Here is a 19,746-nt window from a genome sequence, read left to right as displayed (position 1 = left end):
AGGCATCTCTTTCTTTAGATTGGGGAAATTTTCTTCTATGATTCTGTTGAGAATAGTTTCTGGGCCTTGGAGTCTGATATCTTCTCTTTCTGCAATGCCTATTATCCTGAGATTTCTTCTTTTCATGGTGTCCTTAATTTCTTGGATGTTTTGTGTCAGGAGTTTTCCAGATTTGGCATTTTCTTTAATGGTTGCTTCAAGATCTGTGATTATATCTTCTAGACTTGAGATTCGTTCTTCCATCTCTTGGATTCTGTTAGAAAAGCTCAGCACTGTGTCATTCGCCTTCTTCTCTGAGGCCTCACGTTCTCGTTTTTCTTCTGTCTGTGTGTTTATCATTGAATCCATTTTCATCTTCATATCTTGAATGGATTTTTTTATTTCTTTCATCTGGTTGTTTACATTTTCCTGAAAATTTTCCAGTTCCACTCTATGTGCTTCTTTTATGTCTCGCACCTGCTTGGCTGCGTCTTCCTGCATCTGATTTCGAATTTTATTTGTTTCCTCCGTTATCATCCTCATTACCAAGGATTTGAGGCCATTTTCTTGTGTTTCCGTTGTATTTGAGTTCTCCGGGTTGTTTTCTTTGGGATAGCTGGGAACTGGAGACGCCATGTTGTTTTGAGGGTTTTTGTGTATGCTTTTAAGCTGTCCTTTAGACATCTTGCCATCTCTGTTTTTGTTGGGTAACTTCCAGAGTTGGGTGGAGGGAGTCTGATGATAGATTCACTTGGTTTCTCACGATTTCCGTAGGCTGGAAGCCCTGGTACTTCACTGGTGTGGATGACAGGAGGTTAGCCCTGTAGTTTTGGGCTCTCACTGCCAGTGATCCTCAGCTCCCCTTTGCTGTGGGTCCTGCAATCGTTCTGGGTCTCTGAATGAGCGTTGGATTATTCAGGCCAAGGTATCCACAACCTTTTGGGTCCCCTGCCAAGTCCAGCCAGGGATACTGGGCCCGAACCACGCATCAAGCTCAGCTAGTTTCTCAGGGCCTGAACCATCTGCCACAGCAGGAGAACTGCGACTGCACTGAGCAAGCGCTTAGGGTGGAAGTGAGCGCTCCTTCCCAGCCTGTGTCACAGCAGGGAAACTGCGACTGCACTGAGCAAGCACCTGGTGGAAGTGAGCGCTCACCCTAGCTTGCGTCACAGCAGGGAAACTGCGACTGTGCTGAGCAAGCACCTAGGGTAGAAGTGAGCACTCTGCCCAGTTTGCGTCACAGCAGGAAAACTGCGGCTGCGCTGAGCTGGAGCCTAGGGTGGAAGTGAGCACTCTGCCCAGCCTGGGTCACAGCAGGGGAGCTGTGCCTCAGGCAGAATTGCTTGCTGAGCTGAGCCAGCTTCTCCACAGCACAGCTCACTGAGCAAACCCAGGACTCTGGGGCTGAACTGTCTGCTGAGTCCAGTTTGGGTCTCAAGGCACCACGCGACCCAAATCCTGTCCAGAGTCCCCTCTCCCGCAGCAACTCATACTGTCCACCACACCAATCGCCTCCACTAGAAGGCTCTGAGCTGCAAACCTCAGCCACCACCGCTGGTGCCGCTGGTGCCGCTGGAGCCGCTGGAGCTGCTGGTGCTGCTGGTAGCACTGCTGTCTCTGCTGCTGTTGCTCTGATCCGAGAAAGTCCGAGCTCCTCCCATGTGCTGGGGCAAGCAGGTCCCTCCGAACCGTGGAGCACTTCTGCTGCCGTGGTGTGGGGACCTTGGTGTTCCTGGCTCAGAAATCTGTGCAATTCCCTGAATTGTTCACTGGAGCTTTCAAACACGGTCCACACTGCTCGCTGCCATCTTGGATCCCCTTATTCGTAGTGTGGAAAATTTAACAGTGATCATTTCTCTGATGAATGAACACAGGATATATTTCCATTTATTTTATTTATATATTCCTCAATTTCTTCAGTGTCTTTTAGTTTTCAGTGTACAGACCTTTTGCCAATGTATTAAGTGTATTAAGTGCTATTATAATAAGTGAAAAGTGACTTTTTCTCTTTTTCAGTAGTTCATTATTAGCATATAGATATGCAATTGATGTTATATATTGATTGTGAATTCCATAAACTTGTTCAATTTATTACTTCTACAAAGGTTTGATGGAGTCTTAGAGTTTTCTCTATAAAATATCATGCCATCTGCAAATGATTATAATTTTACTTCTTTATTTCCTGTTGGAGTATTTTCTTTTTTTCTCTTGCCAATCACAGTTTTATATTGGTCAAGAGTGACAATAGGGAGCAATCTTGTCATTTTTTTTTCTGAAACAAGGTTTCTCTATGTAGTATTGGCTGTCTTGGAACTCACTCTGTAGACCAGGCTGGCCTCAAATTCAGAGATCTGCTTGCCTCTACCTCTCGAGTGCTGGGATTAAAGGTGTGTGCCACAAACTGCCTGGCTTTTTGTTGTTGTTGTTTGTTTGTTGTATTTTTGTTTTGGCACTCTTTTCTTATATTAAGGCTTACACAGAAAAATTTCAGTTTTTTACTATTTTTAAGTATGACTTTAGCTGTAAGTTTACTATATAACATTTGATTTTGTTAAGGTACATTCTACATCTAATGGACTAAGATCTTTGTCATCATAAAATCATGTTGAATTTTTTCACATGCTTTTTTTTTGTATCTATGGAGGTGATAATGTGCATTTTTATCCTTCACTATGTTAACATGATATGTCATATGCATTAACTTACATATGTTAAACCATCCATGCATTCCAGGGGAAACCCTAGTAGATCTCCATGTATCAGTGTCGTATTTCACTTGCTTGTAGTATTTCTGTGAGCATTTTTTATGTCTGTTCATCAAGGATAATCCCTTTATTGGGCTTCTCTGACTTTGTTGTCAGGGTAACACTGCCTTCAGAAGGGCTCTACTGCCACTCAATCTTTTTTATAACATCAAATACTAAAGAGTGGTCACTTGATTTTTCAGTGTTCTCGGCCAGGCTTCTTTCAAACATTGCCTATTAATATAGTTTATAAACAAAAAGGGCTTGCTGGTTTTCATGGTTTTTTAGATTCAATCTTCACATATCTGGTCATCATATTTATATTCATTTTTATTCTATGAAATTTTATAAAGTGTGTAGATTTTAAGAACATCTATTTGTTATCTGGTTCTATGAGCCAGGAGGCTGGTCATAGCTTAGTTGGGGCCTGTGTTCTGGGTCTAGGAGACTTCAGTGAAAGTGTAGTCTGAGTTACATCTGCATCAGAGGCAGGAGGATTGAAGGACCTGCCTCTGAGCTCCTCCAGGTTCCCAGAAGACAGCATCTCTTTGTAGTTGCAGAAACATAATGTCCATTTTTTCTGGTTGGCTGTTGGGTAAGCCTGCCCTGAGCTCTGAAGGCCTGCTGCAGTTCTTCATGGGTTTCTCTATAGATAGGCCTTCTCACAATGTGGCTACCTCTTACCTCAAGATGCAAGAGAGACAAGTCTTTTATGTACTCTCGAAGGGGTCATAGTGTGTGTATGCATGCACACTCACATGTGCCACACTTTCTTTTACATGCATGCTTGTGCTATGTATAACACATTCTATCATATCTGATATAGAAAATACTGACATCATAGAGTATATTAAATGACAAGACATGAGCCCTTTCACCATGTTTAAACTGTTTTTCTGAAACTCTTTTTGGCATAATCTATTAGGATGTTATTACTAGAGGTTTCCATGTTGCCTTTCTTGTGGGTCTATAGAGAAGCCTCTTCTAATGGAAACTTGGTAATGGCTGGGCATCCTAAAAGAGATGCTCCAATGTATGCCCCCACCCCACCCCCGCAAACTCAAATAGGAAGTTGTGCTTCCAATCTCCATGCTGTTACTACATACTGTCCTGAAATTAAGGATTTATCCTTTCTGCTTTTGTTGTTGTCACACTCTGTTAGCACTGAACAGGTTGTGCTGGACAGAGACTCCTAGTGCCTGGGCCATGGGTTCATATCACATCTCCAGCACGGAAGGGCTCTCTCCTCCTCTCCTATAGTTCGGCAGTATCTGTGCCTCCTTTGGAGCTGCTATTATTCATGCATCATTTGTCTTAGCTCTTTGTACATCTGCCTTGTAATCTGTACTAGACTGAAGTTCCAAGAGTTGAAAGAAGAAGGGAACATTATTCCCTGGAATCCAAGTTCACCCAGTACAGAGGAGGTTTTGGCTAATGTCCGTGACTGAAAGGTGAGAACTGAGAATATAGCTCAGTGGAACAGCAGTTGCCTTGTAAGTGTGGAGTCCTGGGCTCAAGTCCCAGTACCACCAGAGGTGGGGGTGGAGGGCAGAGAGATCAATGAGTGAATAAGTAATGCAAAGGAAATGAAAACTTGTCAAGGATGTGTGTTTAGTGTTTGGATCATTTCGTATTTACCATGCACATAATATATCTCAGCAAAGAAACAAGAGTCAACAGCAAGTCAATAACTGGTCTTATGTGTTTCAGTACAGCATGCAGGCCCTAAGCTAATGCATGAATTAAGAGACTGATATATCTAAGCCCAAAGCAAGCACTTGGTAAGCAGATACTGCCAGACTGTAGTTAGGAACTCAATCAATGAAATCCCTCAGCTTTGCAAAGACCCACTACATTGAGAAAAATGCATACAGATTAAGAAGAATAACACACCTGTGTCAACATCAGGGACTCCTCCTGCCACACATCCGTTCATCAGTCCTGGAAGCATGGAGTCCCCAGGCTGGACCATGTGTTTAAGCTTCCCGAATGTGCAGACACCTTTGCACAGGTAATAATAGTAATGATACACTTTAAAGAATTACCATCCTGCCCAAGATCAGCTTTCTCAAGCTTCCACATGGGGGTCCTAACTCCCAACATGTGACCGTATTTGGAGATAGGGTCTTTACAGAGGTAATTAACGAGAAACAGGGCAATTAGTGTGGGTTTCGATTTATAAGACTGGTGTCCTTAAATAAAGAGGAGACTGGGACACAGAAACATGCAAAGAGAAGGCAACATGGAGGTCACAAAAATATGACCACGTGTAAGTCAAGAAATGAAGTTGAGAGACGGTGGCTGTCAGACGCACCCCTGACACCTGATCTCACACCTCTGGCCTCCAGAGCACTGAGAAAACGTATTTCTGTTATCTATCCACTCAAGCACGATGCTTCAGAATTCTGGTAAGTCAACGCAGGTCCCTCACAAATTGTTGAAAAGCATCTAGACATCCACCTTTAAGGATCTGCCTGCTATGGCTTATATCTGCAATATTCCCAACATCTCACACTTTGAAGATTGATCTCTTTATCAATACCCAGAGGTGCTGATCCTGTGAGGCCTGGAGATTCCCCAGTAGTAAACCTACTGATGAGCACTTAGCTGCATGGGCTATTGGGGGTGGAGTGGCTCATGGGTGAAGTAGTTCTCTGGGGTGTCCCTTTAAAGTCAGAGTCCCCCCCCCTCTCTCTCTCCTTCCATCTGTCTATCCCTCCCTCCATCCCTCCTTTTCTTCTTCCTTCCCTCCCTCCTGGTTTTGACATGAGCATCTTTCTACTGCTAGCCTTCCTTCACAATGCCCCACCTCACACAGGCCCATGTGGAACCAGTGGCCACAGATAGAGACTTCCTAGAGTGACAACCTGATTAAATCTTTGGCCCCTTAAATTGTTTGTCTTAGCCGTTTTGTCCCCATCACAAAGGCTGACACATCTGAGATCTGCCCTTTTCATTTCATTTGGTCCCACTTCCTCCTATTTGCTCATCCTCATCTTCTCACTAATAAACAGAGAGCCCAGAAGTTTCATACTAACTTAATATCCTCAGTTGTGCCCAAGCATTGCTGAGGTTCCTAGAATCATTACTTCTCCTTTTACAGGCTACAACCATCTATCTATAGGGGGAAGGATCGAATTATTAAACACATAGTTGACAGCATCTAACACTAACCTGTCATGGATGCTCACTGCTGTGTGCCTCACTCTGTCTGGGAGGAGGCTCAGGCTCCTTTCCATGGCACCAGTAGCCTCCCAAAGTCTCGTTCTCTGCCTCACTGTCTCTACTCTGTGCCAGCAGTCTAGCCTACAGTCTTTATGAACTCTCTGCAATTCTGCAAAGCTTGTCCCCTCTTACCTCCCTAACTGGCTGCCATTACACCTCTGTACAAACACATCTGACCTGGAAACCTCTCAGCCCAGGGCCAAAGTCAGTGTCAGAGCAGTTGCCTTTAGGGAACTTTCTCTCACCAGGCTGAGACTAAACCAGGAGTTCTTTCTCTTTGCACCATTGCTTTGGGTCTCCCTCTGATTCATCCTCTGAGCTGGCTTGTTGGCCTCCGCTTAGGCCTGCTTGGCCCTCGTCATGCAAAGGCAGAGCCCTGAATCTTGAGCAGTGCTGGAGGAGAATGATAGAGAAATAGTTACAGAAGATGTGCTCTTCTCACCCCCAGAAATGCACATTGCACCTTTGGGCAGAGAACATCACAAGCCAAAGGGAAGAAACGGGTTAATCGATGAAGCTAGTGCTTAACAATGCTAAACATGAACAGAGGGAAAGCTGGAATCTTTCCATGCAAGCATCTTACCATCAAGCTCCATCCCTGGCTTTCTGTGATTTTAGCGTCTTACCTTACACCTTGGACCAATGTTACCAGTTCCTTTGGTAGTTGAAGGACAAATATTTCTAAAAGAAAGCATAAAAATGAATATAAGAATGAATCTTTCACTGGGCATGGTGGTGCACACCTGTAATCCCAGCACTCAGGAGGCAGAGGCAGGTGGATCTCTGTGAGTCTGAGGCCAGCCTGGTCAGCTGAGTGAGTTCCAGGACAGCCAGGGTTACACTGAGATAGCCTGTCTTTGTTGGGGTGGGGGGATGAATCTTGCATTGATTTTTACAAAAAGTGACACTCAAAGCAATTACATAATGTAATAAAAGCTGGGACAATTATTGGCTACTCTGAATGATGTAACAAATAATGTAATAAGCAAGGGAAGTAGTGTGACCCAAAGTCAATAGTCCCAATATATAAATAGCACGTGTTCATCAAAAACAAAATGCTTGCTTTTCTAAATGTGAAAATAACTAAACAAAATTAACAGGGATAGGCAGGATATTTTATAAGAAGCCTAACTTCCCTGTTTGATAAAACAAGGGACTGTTTTACCTACCAAGCTTTACCATGACAGTTTTTAATGACAGTAACAGATAATGAGGAGGAGACATGGATTTCCTTTCAAGAGAAAAATTCAGGGAATGAATATCAGGAATCTTCAGAAAGACCTTGAACTCATATAAATAAGCCAGACTAAGTAGCAACTCTAAATTTGCTATAGACAGAAGCACTGGCCAGGATGTCTTCAGTGCAAACCAGGACACTGTTTAGTGTAACTGCGACTCAGCTCCTTACACAGAAGAGTCCAGGAACCGTAACCCACTTGGTATAACTCCAATGCCAAAGCACACGCAGCCTCACTTAGCACAGAGTGCTCACATGTGGCATCACTTAGCATACAGTGGGCACCTAATATGCAATTGTTTTCATTACTGCCTCTCCTTAAGGATTCAAACAGCAACTTCTTTCTGCTAAGTAACACCAAGCTTCCTGACAAAGGTCCCTGCTCTGTATGGAACACTTGAATTTTCCAGCAGCCACACTGGCGTATCTTTAACTCAAATGCTGACTGTAGACTGTCAGGCATTTAAAAGAGTGCTTGCACAAAATCTCTCTTGTTAAGACCATGCATAAAAAGAGGTGGGGAACAGAGGGAAAATACTTTTATCATGGCCATTTACGACAATAATGTGTGGTTTTAAAAAATGGTGGATGATGTGTGCTCAAGGGTGAGGAATGTGGGCAGGGCTGGAGCTCAGTTGATAGAGTGAAAGCGTGCACACAGCTCTGCTCTCTGGACAAGCAGTACAGAGAAAGGTATCTCTGTGTCCTGTAGCATGCCTGTATTCCCAGCAGTGAGGAAATGGAAGTAGAAGAATCTCAAATCCAAGGCTATACTTTCTCATATACAGAGTCTAAAGTCAGTGTGACCTACACAAGACTCTGCCCCTTTCTCAGAAAGAGAAATGTTGATAAAAGATACAGCATGTGTGTATGTTCACATATGTGTTTTATATGTGTATAACATGTGTATGAACATACATATATATATGTAGTATTTATCATGAAGTGGTTATAGATGATATATGTATATATGTGCATACACATATATATGCATATATATATATATACATACATACATATGTTTGAGGGAGAGAGGAAAATTGATCAATCAATGGAAGAACTTATAACTCTAATAAGTAAGATCCTTAACATTACCCTATAGTCAAAAATGTAACTATTTGGACAATTATTAGTACTTGGATCCAGAACCCTAGGCACACACACACATTTCATGATACACACACACGCAAATACTTCATGTTTATTACATCTAAAAACCATAGTTGTTAGTGCTTTGGACCTTTTGATGTAATTCTGAAATGTTAGCACATGACAGAAAGTAGCCTAAAAGTGTGGTCATAGAGAGTGTATCCACAGTGAGAGTCCCATAGCCACATTAACCTGCCTTTTAATCCCTTTGGTTCTTAGAATCATAGAACAGGGGTAGGCAGTAACGTTTTCAAAATATTTTAAAAACTCCACGCAATAGCGACTCAAAAAGTGTGGGCAGAAAAGCATGGTGGCTATAGCGGCCCTGTCCACTTACTTACACAGGAATTCAAAACGAATTCCACCTGAGTCAAAGATGTATAAAGAAACAACTGACTGTTAGCTGTGAAACCATGCTTTGACCGGACAATCATTTAATGTCTCAGTGTTTACACCTCACACAGATTGCTGCCTTTCCCCATGTGATTACACTGTTTTTTTGTTTTGTTTTGTTTTGTGTTTTTTCCAAATGGAGAGAAACCTGTCACTTGAACACGCCTTTTAGTCATCTCCGCCTACTTTCCTGTGTGAGTGGCTTCTAGAAGATCCCATTGGGGGGAAGGAAATTCTCTCCCTTGAATGGCCTTCACACAATTACAGCAGATTAACCAGTCCCAAATCCCCACTAAAGCAGCTCGGGTTGTACACTGGGTAGGACAGTGCACACAGCTTGGCTCCCTCCCCTTGAACCTGACCCAGGGTGCTTTGTTCTTCTCAGCTTTTCCCTCAGTCTCTCTCCAAACCAACAGTCCTGTCTGCTCAGTCCTGAGCCAGGCGAGCCCCATTCTGTCCCCAACATGGAGACCACTGAGCAAAAGTTGGAGGCAAACGTACCCAGCCCAGAGGCAAACATGCCTTGCTCCAGCTTTGGCCCGCGGTAAACACACGCTCCCGACGTTGCTCCTCTGTAGATTCTGAGCAAGTTTCACGAGCCAGTATCTCACAAACATCTGCCTTCATTATAATTATATTTCTATTTCAGCCGCACCAAGCTATTTACAGAGGAGCCTGTTCATAAAGAGCTTTATAATTAAGCAAACAGAAATATCTTTTTATAGGATGCAGATCTAGGGGTGATAATCACACACAAAACACACAGCAACAGTTGCAAATAGAGTGTTTAACGCTAGTTATATAGTTAGTGATGTACTCAATAAAGCCTGACATGCCTTTGTTCCTAAATACGAGAAAATATGGTCTTTGCTACACTGCAGTATAAACTGGCTTCTCCTAGAATTCCCCCCCCCCCCAAGCAAAGGCCATATCATTCAGGATAGGTTCATAAAATGTGTATGTGTGCATGTGTATGTATGTACTTTATATGACAAAGTTACAACATACATTCTCTGGCTGAGTAGCATTTGAAATCTGCCTGGAATTTGGAGACGAGAGCAGGCGAGCAGATTCTAAATATAAGCAAGGATGTACGGACGCACAGAATGTGACAGATCAAAATTAACAGAGTAGAATCGACGCGATGGTATTCTAGAAGTTGCTGCGAGACAAAGGGAAATGAAAAGCACTGATGGCGGTGTCAGGAGAATTCTGCAAGCTCCAAGCGAAGCCTACCAGCGCAGCCAGCCATCTGACAAGAACGTCGGTGTAGGCTCGTGTGCCTTTCAGTAACTCTGTCAACTCTCCCCTTGCCCGTGATACTCTGAATCTTCTACTTGCTGGTAACGTTTGCTTTGTCATTTTGTAGACTAGCTTGGCTGTTCACAAGTTATGTGATCCCAGAGTCCCAATGAAAAGGAGCCACTGTTTGGCATGACTCTGCCTTCAGCCTCAGGGTTCACACATACTACCAGGCAGCACTTTATTCTCAAAGCAATTACTCCTGAGAGTGTACACGGTACATTAGAAATACTGTAGAAAGTGATTTGACAAATACACAGAGGGGCGACTGGGGAGATGGCTCAGTGGGTATGAGTGCTTTCTTTGCAAATCTGAGGACCTGAGTTCAAATCCTCAGCACTCACATAAAAGCCTGCATAGCCAAAGAACTGCTGAGTGACCCTCTCTCCAGACAACAATGGCAAAGAATGAAAGAGAAAGACACTGGACATCCTCCTGGCCAAGCATACACAGATCAACTGGCACCTGTACACACACACACACACACACACACACACACACACACACACACACACACCAAAGAAATATGAAAAAAGTTTCAGATATTAAATACCAATTACCTTTCATCTGGTAACTCCAACAAAATATTTCCCTGTATAGTATTAAGAAAAGAAATTCTAAATGAAACTTCAATTATATATAAAACATATGAGAAAAGTCTAAAATGGATTAATAAAGCAACTTTTATCCCAGAAAAATATTAATCATATTCTCTTTTGTTATCATAAATTTTAGAATCTCTTGAACTACCCAAATGAAACATTGTAATGATTTGTTCCACATACACACCATGGGCTCTCTACCTTAATACAGCAATTGTCTAAAGTTGGCAATGGTTTGGAGAAATGCATGCTATATGCAGCTAAGGGTCAAGGTGAAAGATACATAGTGTAAAATCAACTGTGTATAGACAGAAGCATTAAAAGTAGGAAGAAACAGACAGCTAAAGCAGGGAGATGGGTTTAGATGAGTTTTTCTATTCTTCTTAATTCACTGTGATTTCCCTTAACTTTTTATGATAATTATCAACTTCGTTCAGCTGCAATCAAAGGCTGCTTTGTGATGATGACCAACTTCAGCAGCAATAAAAAGCACAAATTTGAAGATGGTCATCCATGTTCAGAAGACCTCTACTCAGGCTGTGAATTAGAAGCCAAGTAATAGCCAGGCCAGCGGTCGTCAAGGAACAGCAACGGTTGTGATCTTTTTAACTTGTTTGACATCAATTTTACTTTTCCTTTTTAATGGTTTCAAGTTGCAAAGTTGTAGAAGAAAGAAGAATGGATTGGGCAAATTTCTTCGGATGGCAGATTTTGCCAGGTTACCCAGACACAGTTGGTGTGGACTCTAAGGCTGGACACTCACACAGAAGCCCCCACAGTTGGTCTTCAAGATCCCAGATAACAGCTAGAACAGAGAAATTCCTACGGAGGAAAAAGTGGTTGACATTTCAGACTGATCTGTTATTTGAATCAACTCTTTAGTTCTGGTAACAGGAATGTTAGCACAAAACTCCTTTTGTTTTTCTCACCTTTGAAGAGGACACTGAAGCCATGGACAGGGAGAAGGCAAAAATACTCCATAAATTTGAGACTTTTCCTGAGTTGCTGTGTGAGCCAGGTGGGTGTCTGTCCAACTGCTTCCCATTTGGTTGGCGTGAGGATGGGGTTAGGAATTGGTATAGGAGGATTAGGGAAATAAGAGATTTGGAGCAAACTAGGAAAAAGTAATAAAGGGAGGGAGTGAGGAGAAAGAGGAGGAGGAGGGAGGGAGGGAAAGAGAAGAAGGGGAGAGGGAGGGAGGGAAAGAGGGAGAGAGGGAGAGAAAGAGACAAAGACAGAAAGACAGACAGAGGGAGAGAGAGAGAGACAGAGGCAGAGACAGAGACAAGGGCAAGGAGACAGAGAAGGGGAGGGAGAGAGGGGATGGGGAAGAGGGGGAGAAGGGAAGAAGGGAGGGAGGGAGAGAAAGAGAGAGACAGAGAGAGACAGAGAGACAGACATACAGACAGACATTGATGTATGTATACACCAGGGGAGAAATGATGATCAGGGCCATGCCAACAGTGGCCTCATTTCCCTTCAGGCACAAACACTGCCATGTCAGTGTTTCACCAGTGGAACCCTTGCCATGCCTGTTGGGCAGCTGGTACATACTGTGGTTGTTGGTGTGGAGGACTTCGTAGGCTGCTCGAGGTTCATGTTCACGAGCATTCATGGCACTGTGAGCCTGGGGTACACTCCCACTCTGGCCTGCTGGCTGCCCTTGGGCTTAACAGCTTTGCTGAAATGCAGCCTTGCTTGGCATTCCACTTCTGGGTTTGGAGCCGATATGACTCTTTTTTGGTCATTTCTGGGTTACCTCTCTTTGCTTGGGAGAAGTCCCATGAGAAGGCAGGTCTTTGAAAAAAAAAATCCTATGTCTTTATGTCAAAAAAGAAACAAGAGTCTAATTTGGCCAGGCTCCTTTCTCTACCACCCTGCTTCCCTTCTGCCACGGCCCTTTTATTAACATCCTCTTCCTCAAGGCCTGTAATTAGCTGCATCCTGGTTGGACATGGTCTGTAAGCAGGCCAGCACTGTGGGTGGAGGAGTGCAGTCATGTGAGGATCTGTGCTTCATAAGACCCGGCCAGTGCCTGGCTCCAAACTCTGCTGTTGCTGCCTTAAAGTGAGCACTGGTTCCAGAGCTCTGCACGTTCACTTTTATGCATGAGTCTAAAAGGTGTGTTACCCAAAGTGTCCATGTTCAGTGAAATGCCCGCTTCATGGCTGGCCATACTCCCCACACTGTCCCTTCCTGGGTTGCTCTCTCAAGTCCTTGGAATACTCTCCAGGCAGCGTTTGCTTCTTCTGTTCCACATCCTTCATGCATTCTCTTCCTGAAACTGGGAAGTGTCTCACCTCTCTTGCTAACTCCAGACAACGTTGCTCTGTCACTGTCCCTTCTGGCCCTTTCTGGCTTCCCTGTATGACAGAACTCTTGCTCTATACTCTGCATGGTTTTCCTCTAATCCTACCTAGAGTTTTCACTCTCCAGAAAACTTTGCCTTTCTCCACTAGGTGAGTCAATTGTTTAAAAGTGTGTTTTCCATGACCCAATCTGCCACCTCAGTCATAAAGTTGAGGCCCTGGGCCACTTTAATTCTTCAGTCTCCCTGGAAACTCAAATCCTTCAAGTGTAAAATGCTTTCACTGCCCTCTCTAAACTGCCTCTCCCCCTAGATTTCTTCCTTTGATCAACAAATCTGTCTTGTGATATGAGACATTTGATGATGGATGGGTGGATAGATAGGTAGGTAGATGATAGATATATTTATCACTATCAATATACCTATTGATAAAAGATAGATAATAGATGATAAGTAGATAAATGATAGAAGATAGATAATAGATACATGACAGGTAGATAGATGATAGAGAATATGTAGATAGATGATAGGCAATAGATAGATAAATGATTGATAGGTGTTCCTGTAACTTTTCCCCATCTACTCATTTATTTAGTTGCACACATGACCTGTTGCACATCATTGGTAATGTACCATTCCATAGGCATGTGAGGTTTCTATGGAATTTAGAAATCTGCCAAACACATTAATATCTCTCTCTCTCTCTCTCTCTCTCTCTCTCTCTCTCTCTCTCTCTCTCTCTGCAAAAGACACCCAACAGCCTATTATATTGAGATGATAGAGGCCTGCTATTTTTCTGTCCAACACTGTGCTTTACGTAGGACAGCTACTTGACACCCACATGACACTGTTACAGCAGTGCTAGATGCCAACTTTCTTGTTCATGTCGGGTAGCAAACAGTGTTTTTGTTTGTTTGGTTTGTTTTTGTTTTTGTTTTTGTTTTTATTTTTCAGAATCAACTAAATGTCATCAGAATTCTTGACCTAGGAGTCAGTTGGCCATACAGCTTACTAGATTTTTCTTCTTTGTCCACACAAGGGCTTAAATGATTGGAAAGTGGTCCTACTCAGTCCACAGATGTTTCTCCATTAGTCAAAGTTAAGTCATATTTTTAATTATATATAAAGTACCCAGGAATCTACTAGCTCAGAAGAAAAGGTTACATACAACTTGAGAAGCAACTGCCTTCAAGGTTACACATAATCTTAAGAGTCAGCTGCCTTTGTGGTTACATATAACCTTGACAGTCAGCTGCCTTTGAGGTTACATATAATCTTGAGAGTCAGCTGCCTTCATCATCTTCGCTTCCTAGCTACCTTCCTCTGGAGTGGCCAGTCTCTTATTCATATACATCAGCAGTGTTTGTATGTGCTTCTAACAAAAGTATGCGAAGATCTTTTAAATTATTTTAATTTGAATGGGGATGTTCTGGTGGCTATAACTAAGTAGAATTTTCTACTTATAAGATATTATTGAAAAAATATTATTGATGTCTTCCTGTGTATTAGTTACTTTTCTTTTGCTGCGACAACACCATGGTGAAGGTAACTTATGGAAGAGTTTATTTAGGCTTAAAATTCCAGAGGGATAAGAGTCCATGATAGCAGATAGAGGCACGGTGGCCAGGAAGCCGAGAGCCAGCATCTTGAACTGTAATTAGGAAGCAGAAGCAGAGAGAAAACACAAACGGACAGGAGCCCTTAAGCCTCTGAAGCTTGTCTCCAGTGGCACACCTCCTCTAACACAGTGAGATGTCATGGGCATCCTCAAACTGTATCACCAGCTGGGGACTAAGTATCCAAATGCCTGAGACCATGGGAGACTTCTCTCATTCAAACCACAGTACCCATATCATTCACTTTTCCCCACCATAATACTTCCCATACTTCTATGGCTCTAGCTTGTTTCACCCAACTATAGCTTGGAGATACCTATTTTCCCCCATCTATCTATTCAACCACTTTCTAGGTGGTGGATGGCTTCTCCCACTTGTTTCTGCCACTTTTGAGAAGTGCTTATGGACATTCTTGCTCAAGACGCATGGTTCATACACCTTGAGTATAAATCAAACAGTGGAATTGCTGTGTAGATGGTATTTAAGGAAGCGGCAGCTTGTTTTCCATGGTGATCACAGGAATGGCTTTTCCTACCATCAGTTAAAGGAGCTCTCCAGGGCACCTCTATCACTTACTGACATCTTAATGGGATACAGTACTATCAATGCAGCCTCTATTTGTATATTAACGCACACACAAATATCAAGTATTTATTGGTTGTGGAAGGTGTTTTTATCTTATGACCATCTTTCTGTTAGGCTTGATTCCCACTGACTCAAAGATATTTTAAAAAATGAATTCTTATCTCGAGTCTACTACATCTCTTAAGCAGTACCTTTTGATGATAGGCATGGGATTATCTGACCATGATAGAAATTAAGCATAGAAGAAGGATTAATTACAGTTCTTCTATGACACAAGACCTCAATTAGTATCTATTCCCAATTGGTACATATTGAACATTAGAATGTGAATTTGTCTTGCTTACACCACTTTATTTACACACATACATATATACACATGCTCAAGCACATGCACTCACACACACACACACACACACACACAGAGTGCAGCCCTTGTCTTTTCTGAGTACTGACAGCCCCTGCTGCCTCTCACCAACACTCTACAGTGAGTTTCAGGTGGAATTCTGATCTCTAATCTGCACTGCAGCCCACACAGAGACTCCTGAAAATCCAAAGTCCCTTAGCCATCTCCTGGAACCACCTGACCCCACCCCTTCTCCTGGCCACACCCACTCCTGCTATCCCTGAAGCATGAGTCATTGGGTGATTGCTCCCGCTTCAACATTTGACCCTGTGACAAACAAGGAGATCATTTTCTCTGATTGAATCCCAGGCTCTTCTATAAAATAAGGATAGTTATAGTGACCAACTTACAACACATATGGTGAGTGGGAAGATTATGTGCGAGAATGCTTTTTTAAGTATTTGGTATAGTATCTACATCATAGCGACCAATAAATATGTATGGGTTTTCACAGGCTTCTGATTGTTTCATTAATGCTACACTTTGCACTGATATGGATGCAGGATTCATTTGGCCAGTCTGCCTTGGCATCCCACACTGACATCATGCTCAGTTGTTTGAATTGTGAGGCCAATGGGATGAGCCTTGGAGTTTGGAAGCCCTGTGGTAACACATCCCATGTAACATGCCTGGAAGTTCTAGATAAACACATCTCCCTCCCTGCTATTTGTGCGATGCCGGAGAGCAAGGGCGATTCTGTTAGTCATCTTTTTTTCCAGGATCACAGCCAGACCCAGAACAGAACAGGTGTTCAGGAAATTTATGTTGTTTAACTGGCTTCCTTCTTTTTCTTTTTCATCCCTATTTCTTTTCTAACCTACCCTCCCCCCGCCCGCCTGTAGTCTCACATTATAAATTCCTGCACTTTTATTTTTATCTGCAACTCTTATTGAACCATCACTTATGATATTCCAGTCTAAAAACAGTGTAGTTTAAAAAGCACAGTCCAAAGAGTAAATTATGCCCATCTCTCGTGCACAGTACACCACGGGTCTTAGTTTATTTCCTCCTTCTTCCCTGCAAGCCCTTTAGTATCAAACACCCTCCTCCAGCCCTTACCACCTCAGACACTGCAATCAGCTCTCCTATGCTCACAGGCACGGCGGCGCCATTAGCCTTTGGGTTTTCCCTCTTCCGTCTCCCCACACCTCACCTCTTTCTCCCCCACACCCTCCCCCTGTTATCATTCTATTTCCCTGTGTTACAGAAAGGACAGACCTCTAGAGAATTTCATTCTTTTTTTTCCCCCTCCCTCATGTTTTTCTAGAGAGACTATCTCCAACTGTGGTTTGTTTTCTCCCTTTGAAATTCCAGAGAGGAAGACTGGCCAAAGCAGATGAGCTATTATGGCTTTGCCATGGCCAAAGGTTGGGGGGAGGGGCATGCTGTAGATTCCAACCCAACTGTATGCTTTAACGACTCTTCTGCTTTGCCATATGTCTGACTATGCTCAGGGATAGACCGTATTCATAAATACAAACCATTAATAAGTGTTTAACTCAGTGCTTTTCAACCTTCCTAAGGCTACAACTCTTTAATACAATTCTTCATGTTGTGGTAACTCCCGAGCCATACAATTATTTTCATTGTTATTTTGTGACTGTAGCTGTTATGAATTGTAATGTAAACATCTGTGTTTTCCAATGGCCTTACGTGACCCCCGTGTAAAGGTTGTTTGACCCTCAAAGGAGTCTTCACCCACAGGTTGAGAACCACTGTACTAACTTTTTAAACTATTACTTTTTCCATCACTCCCTTCTTGGTGTGAGGCATGAGATCTTCCTGTGACTTAGGAAAATCTCCAATTCAGTCATGTTGTCCCAAATGGCACAATCCCCTTCATTTTTGTAAAGTGGGTAATTTTTCTATTGTGTATATACATCACAATTCCTTCATTCATTCATCCACCGACAGACACTTAGGTTGTGTCTATATACTGACTACATGGCAGCTAATACTGTGGTGAGTGTGAAAGATGGGGGTCAGGCATCTCCTATAACCACTGGCTTTGTTTCCCTCAGCTATGCCATCAGAAATGAGATGTCTGGGTATGAATGCAGAGCACTGAGGAGTGATGGAGTTCTCCTAGAGTAGAAGCATGCTGCAAGTACACGGAGCCCTGGAGGTTAGGGTGATCTCTGTCCTGTGCAGCTTTGCATCAGTGAAGCCCGCCATTGGCAGGCATATGTTATGTGTTGTTGAATGCTGAGAGAGAATGGGGGGGTCTCATAAAACCCCACATGCTAGTTCTATCCTAGTGTTATGAATGAAGGGGATACCATCTGGCTGCAGATATGGCAGCCAATGCACAGTGCTCAAGAGGAGAGACAACCAATGCTGAAATCCTAGGGCAAAGGTCCAGGTCAAGGACGGGCACCTGCCTTGGTGAGTTGCCTGGCAGGGGTAGGAGTTGGATGGAGAGGTGGGGGAAGCAATGGTAGTGGGGACCGGTCTTCAGAAAGCCACACTGCTACCATGCTCCAGGGCTCTCACCCTCCACAAGCTCATCTTTTCCTTCGTTTCCACCAGATACTGCCAATCCCACTGGGGCTTTGGTACTGTGACAATGGAACAACAGACAACATCCTCATTCATTCTCCTCCTCACCTTATTTTTCTTCTTTCTGTTTCCTCCTACTCCTTCTCTCATACGTAGTGTGCACACACATAATCACCTCACTACTTAGAGTGAATCTGTAGTATATTTTTTTACAAGGATCTTTCATGGGGGCTAGGAAATTGATTCTGATTTAGTTAATTTTTATTTTTCTTACCAGGCATGCCACAGTTATAATCTCTTTAGAACATAAAGAAGACTCTAAAATTGTCAGAAAATAGTGTTCTGCTCCTTGCTGATGCACAGCTTATGGTGAGTCAAAGGGCGGAAGAAAGGCATATAAAACTTTACATGTCAATCAAGAAGTCAGGAGACCCCAGGATCATCATTTCTTACTCTCTGCCAACATGTCTCCACCCACTGGATAGCAGGTCAGTGAGAAAGCATACAGTGCTAAAAGAATAGCCACTGGAGAGATCCCACTTCTTTTCCAAGAGCCGAAGCTCAGAGCAAATGCTGGTCACTGGCACCACACTTGAGAATTGCCACTAGACCTTTCTCTGTTGTGGAAAATAGTTGGGAAGCATTTCATAACACTTCACACTCCTAGTACAGTAGACAGGAGCAAACAAATTATGGAATATTCTCCATGCCTCACAAGCATCCAGACACTCGTCAAGGCCATTCCAAAACCTTGTGGCCAAGCTCTCTCCGTGCAGGAATGTGGGCTTTAGAAATGAGTAGAAATGTTCCTATTGCCTCTTTCTTCCAACTCTTAAAGGGTGGGTTCTTAGAACTCAAGACGAACAGGCTTACTGACCAGGGAAGACCATCCCTAGAACCTTCTGAGTAAGGTCCAGGTGCCAGGACTCAAGCCAATACTTCTAATAAGGCAGGGTAACTGACCAGGTAAGATGTTGACCTCTTTGTAAGCCACTAGGTCATGTTACAACATATGGCTTGTCTTTCAAAGGGACAGGGCAGAATTTTCACACAATTCCCTCCATATAGACCGCCTACAACATAGGAGCTTGACTTACTGCTGGGAGATGGCCTGTCTAGTTGGAGTCTGGGACACTGGGGCATAAGAAAGGAGTTTTAAGCAAAGAGTTATGAGTGAGGACAATCAATCAATCAATAAATAAATAAATTTCAGCATAGAGTAAGAGATGTGAGAGATCTTCCAAGGAAAATACAAGTCTTATTCACCAAAAAGAGGGTCTTCAGGGTCTCAAAAGAGAAGAACTAGAATTAGATATTAAGACAGAACACCAAGCTGAGAACTTTGTTAGCAACAATTCAATTTACCATAGAGGCACTTCACCCAGTCTTCCCTGGGTCCCCTGACCTCATACCTGCATATGCTACTATGTGTTGGCATATGGCTACCCTGTTTTGCTAAGACTTTAGGGTTAGCATCCAAGGTTTCCTTCTCAAGACTTTAGTCCTTCTGACAACTCAAGAAATGAAACCAGACAGAAATGTGGAGGCACATGGTCCCAGGTAACAGTGGAGCCATTCGTTCTCAGTCTGGAACCCGCCCATCCTACCCACAGGTAAAGTGGGTGAATACAGTGACCCAATGGGCCACTCCAGTCACAGCAGCACTGAAAGGCATTTCTGTCTCTTCATTAGTTATGGGTAATT

The 19,746-nt window shown here is 43.1% G+C and overlaps 1 protein-coding gene across 1 annotated transcript in view; it reads right to left on the bottom strand.

Annotated features, from left to right (window-relative positions):
• Positions 1 to 19,746, bottom strand: part of LOC311604088 (uncharacterized protein) — a 149,706-nt gene that overhangs the window by 35,710 nt on the left and 94,250 nt on the right. The window contains exon 6 of the mRNA XM_084793616.1: positions 6,575 to 6,629. Within this exon, the coding sequence (XP_084649742.1) occupies positions 6,575 to 6,629 (55 nt within the window). The remainder of the gene's footprint in view (positions 1 to 6,574; positions 6,630 to 19,746) is intronic.

The sequence above is a fragment of the Acomys minous genome, assembly GCF_964271855.1.
Source record: "Acomys minous genome assembly, chromosome: 8".
Taxonomy (NCBI): Eukaryota; Metazoa; Chordata; class Mammalia; order Rodentia; family Muridae; genus Acomys; species Acomys minous.
This window is presented reverse-complemented; position numbering and strand designations above follow the sequence as displayed.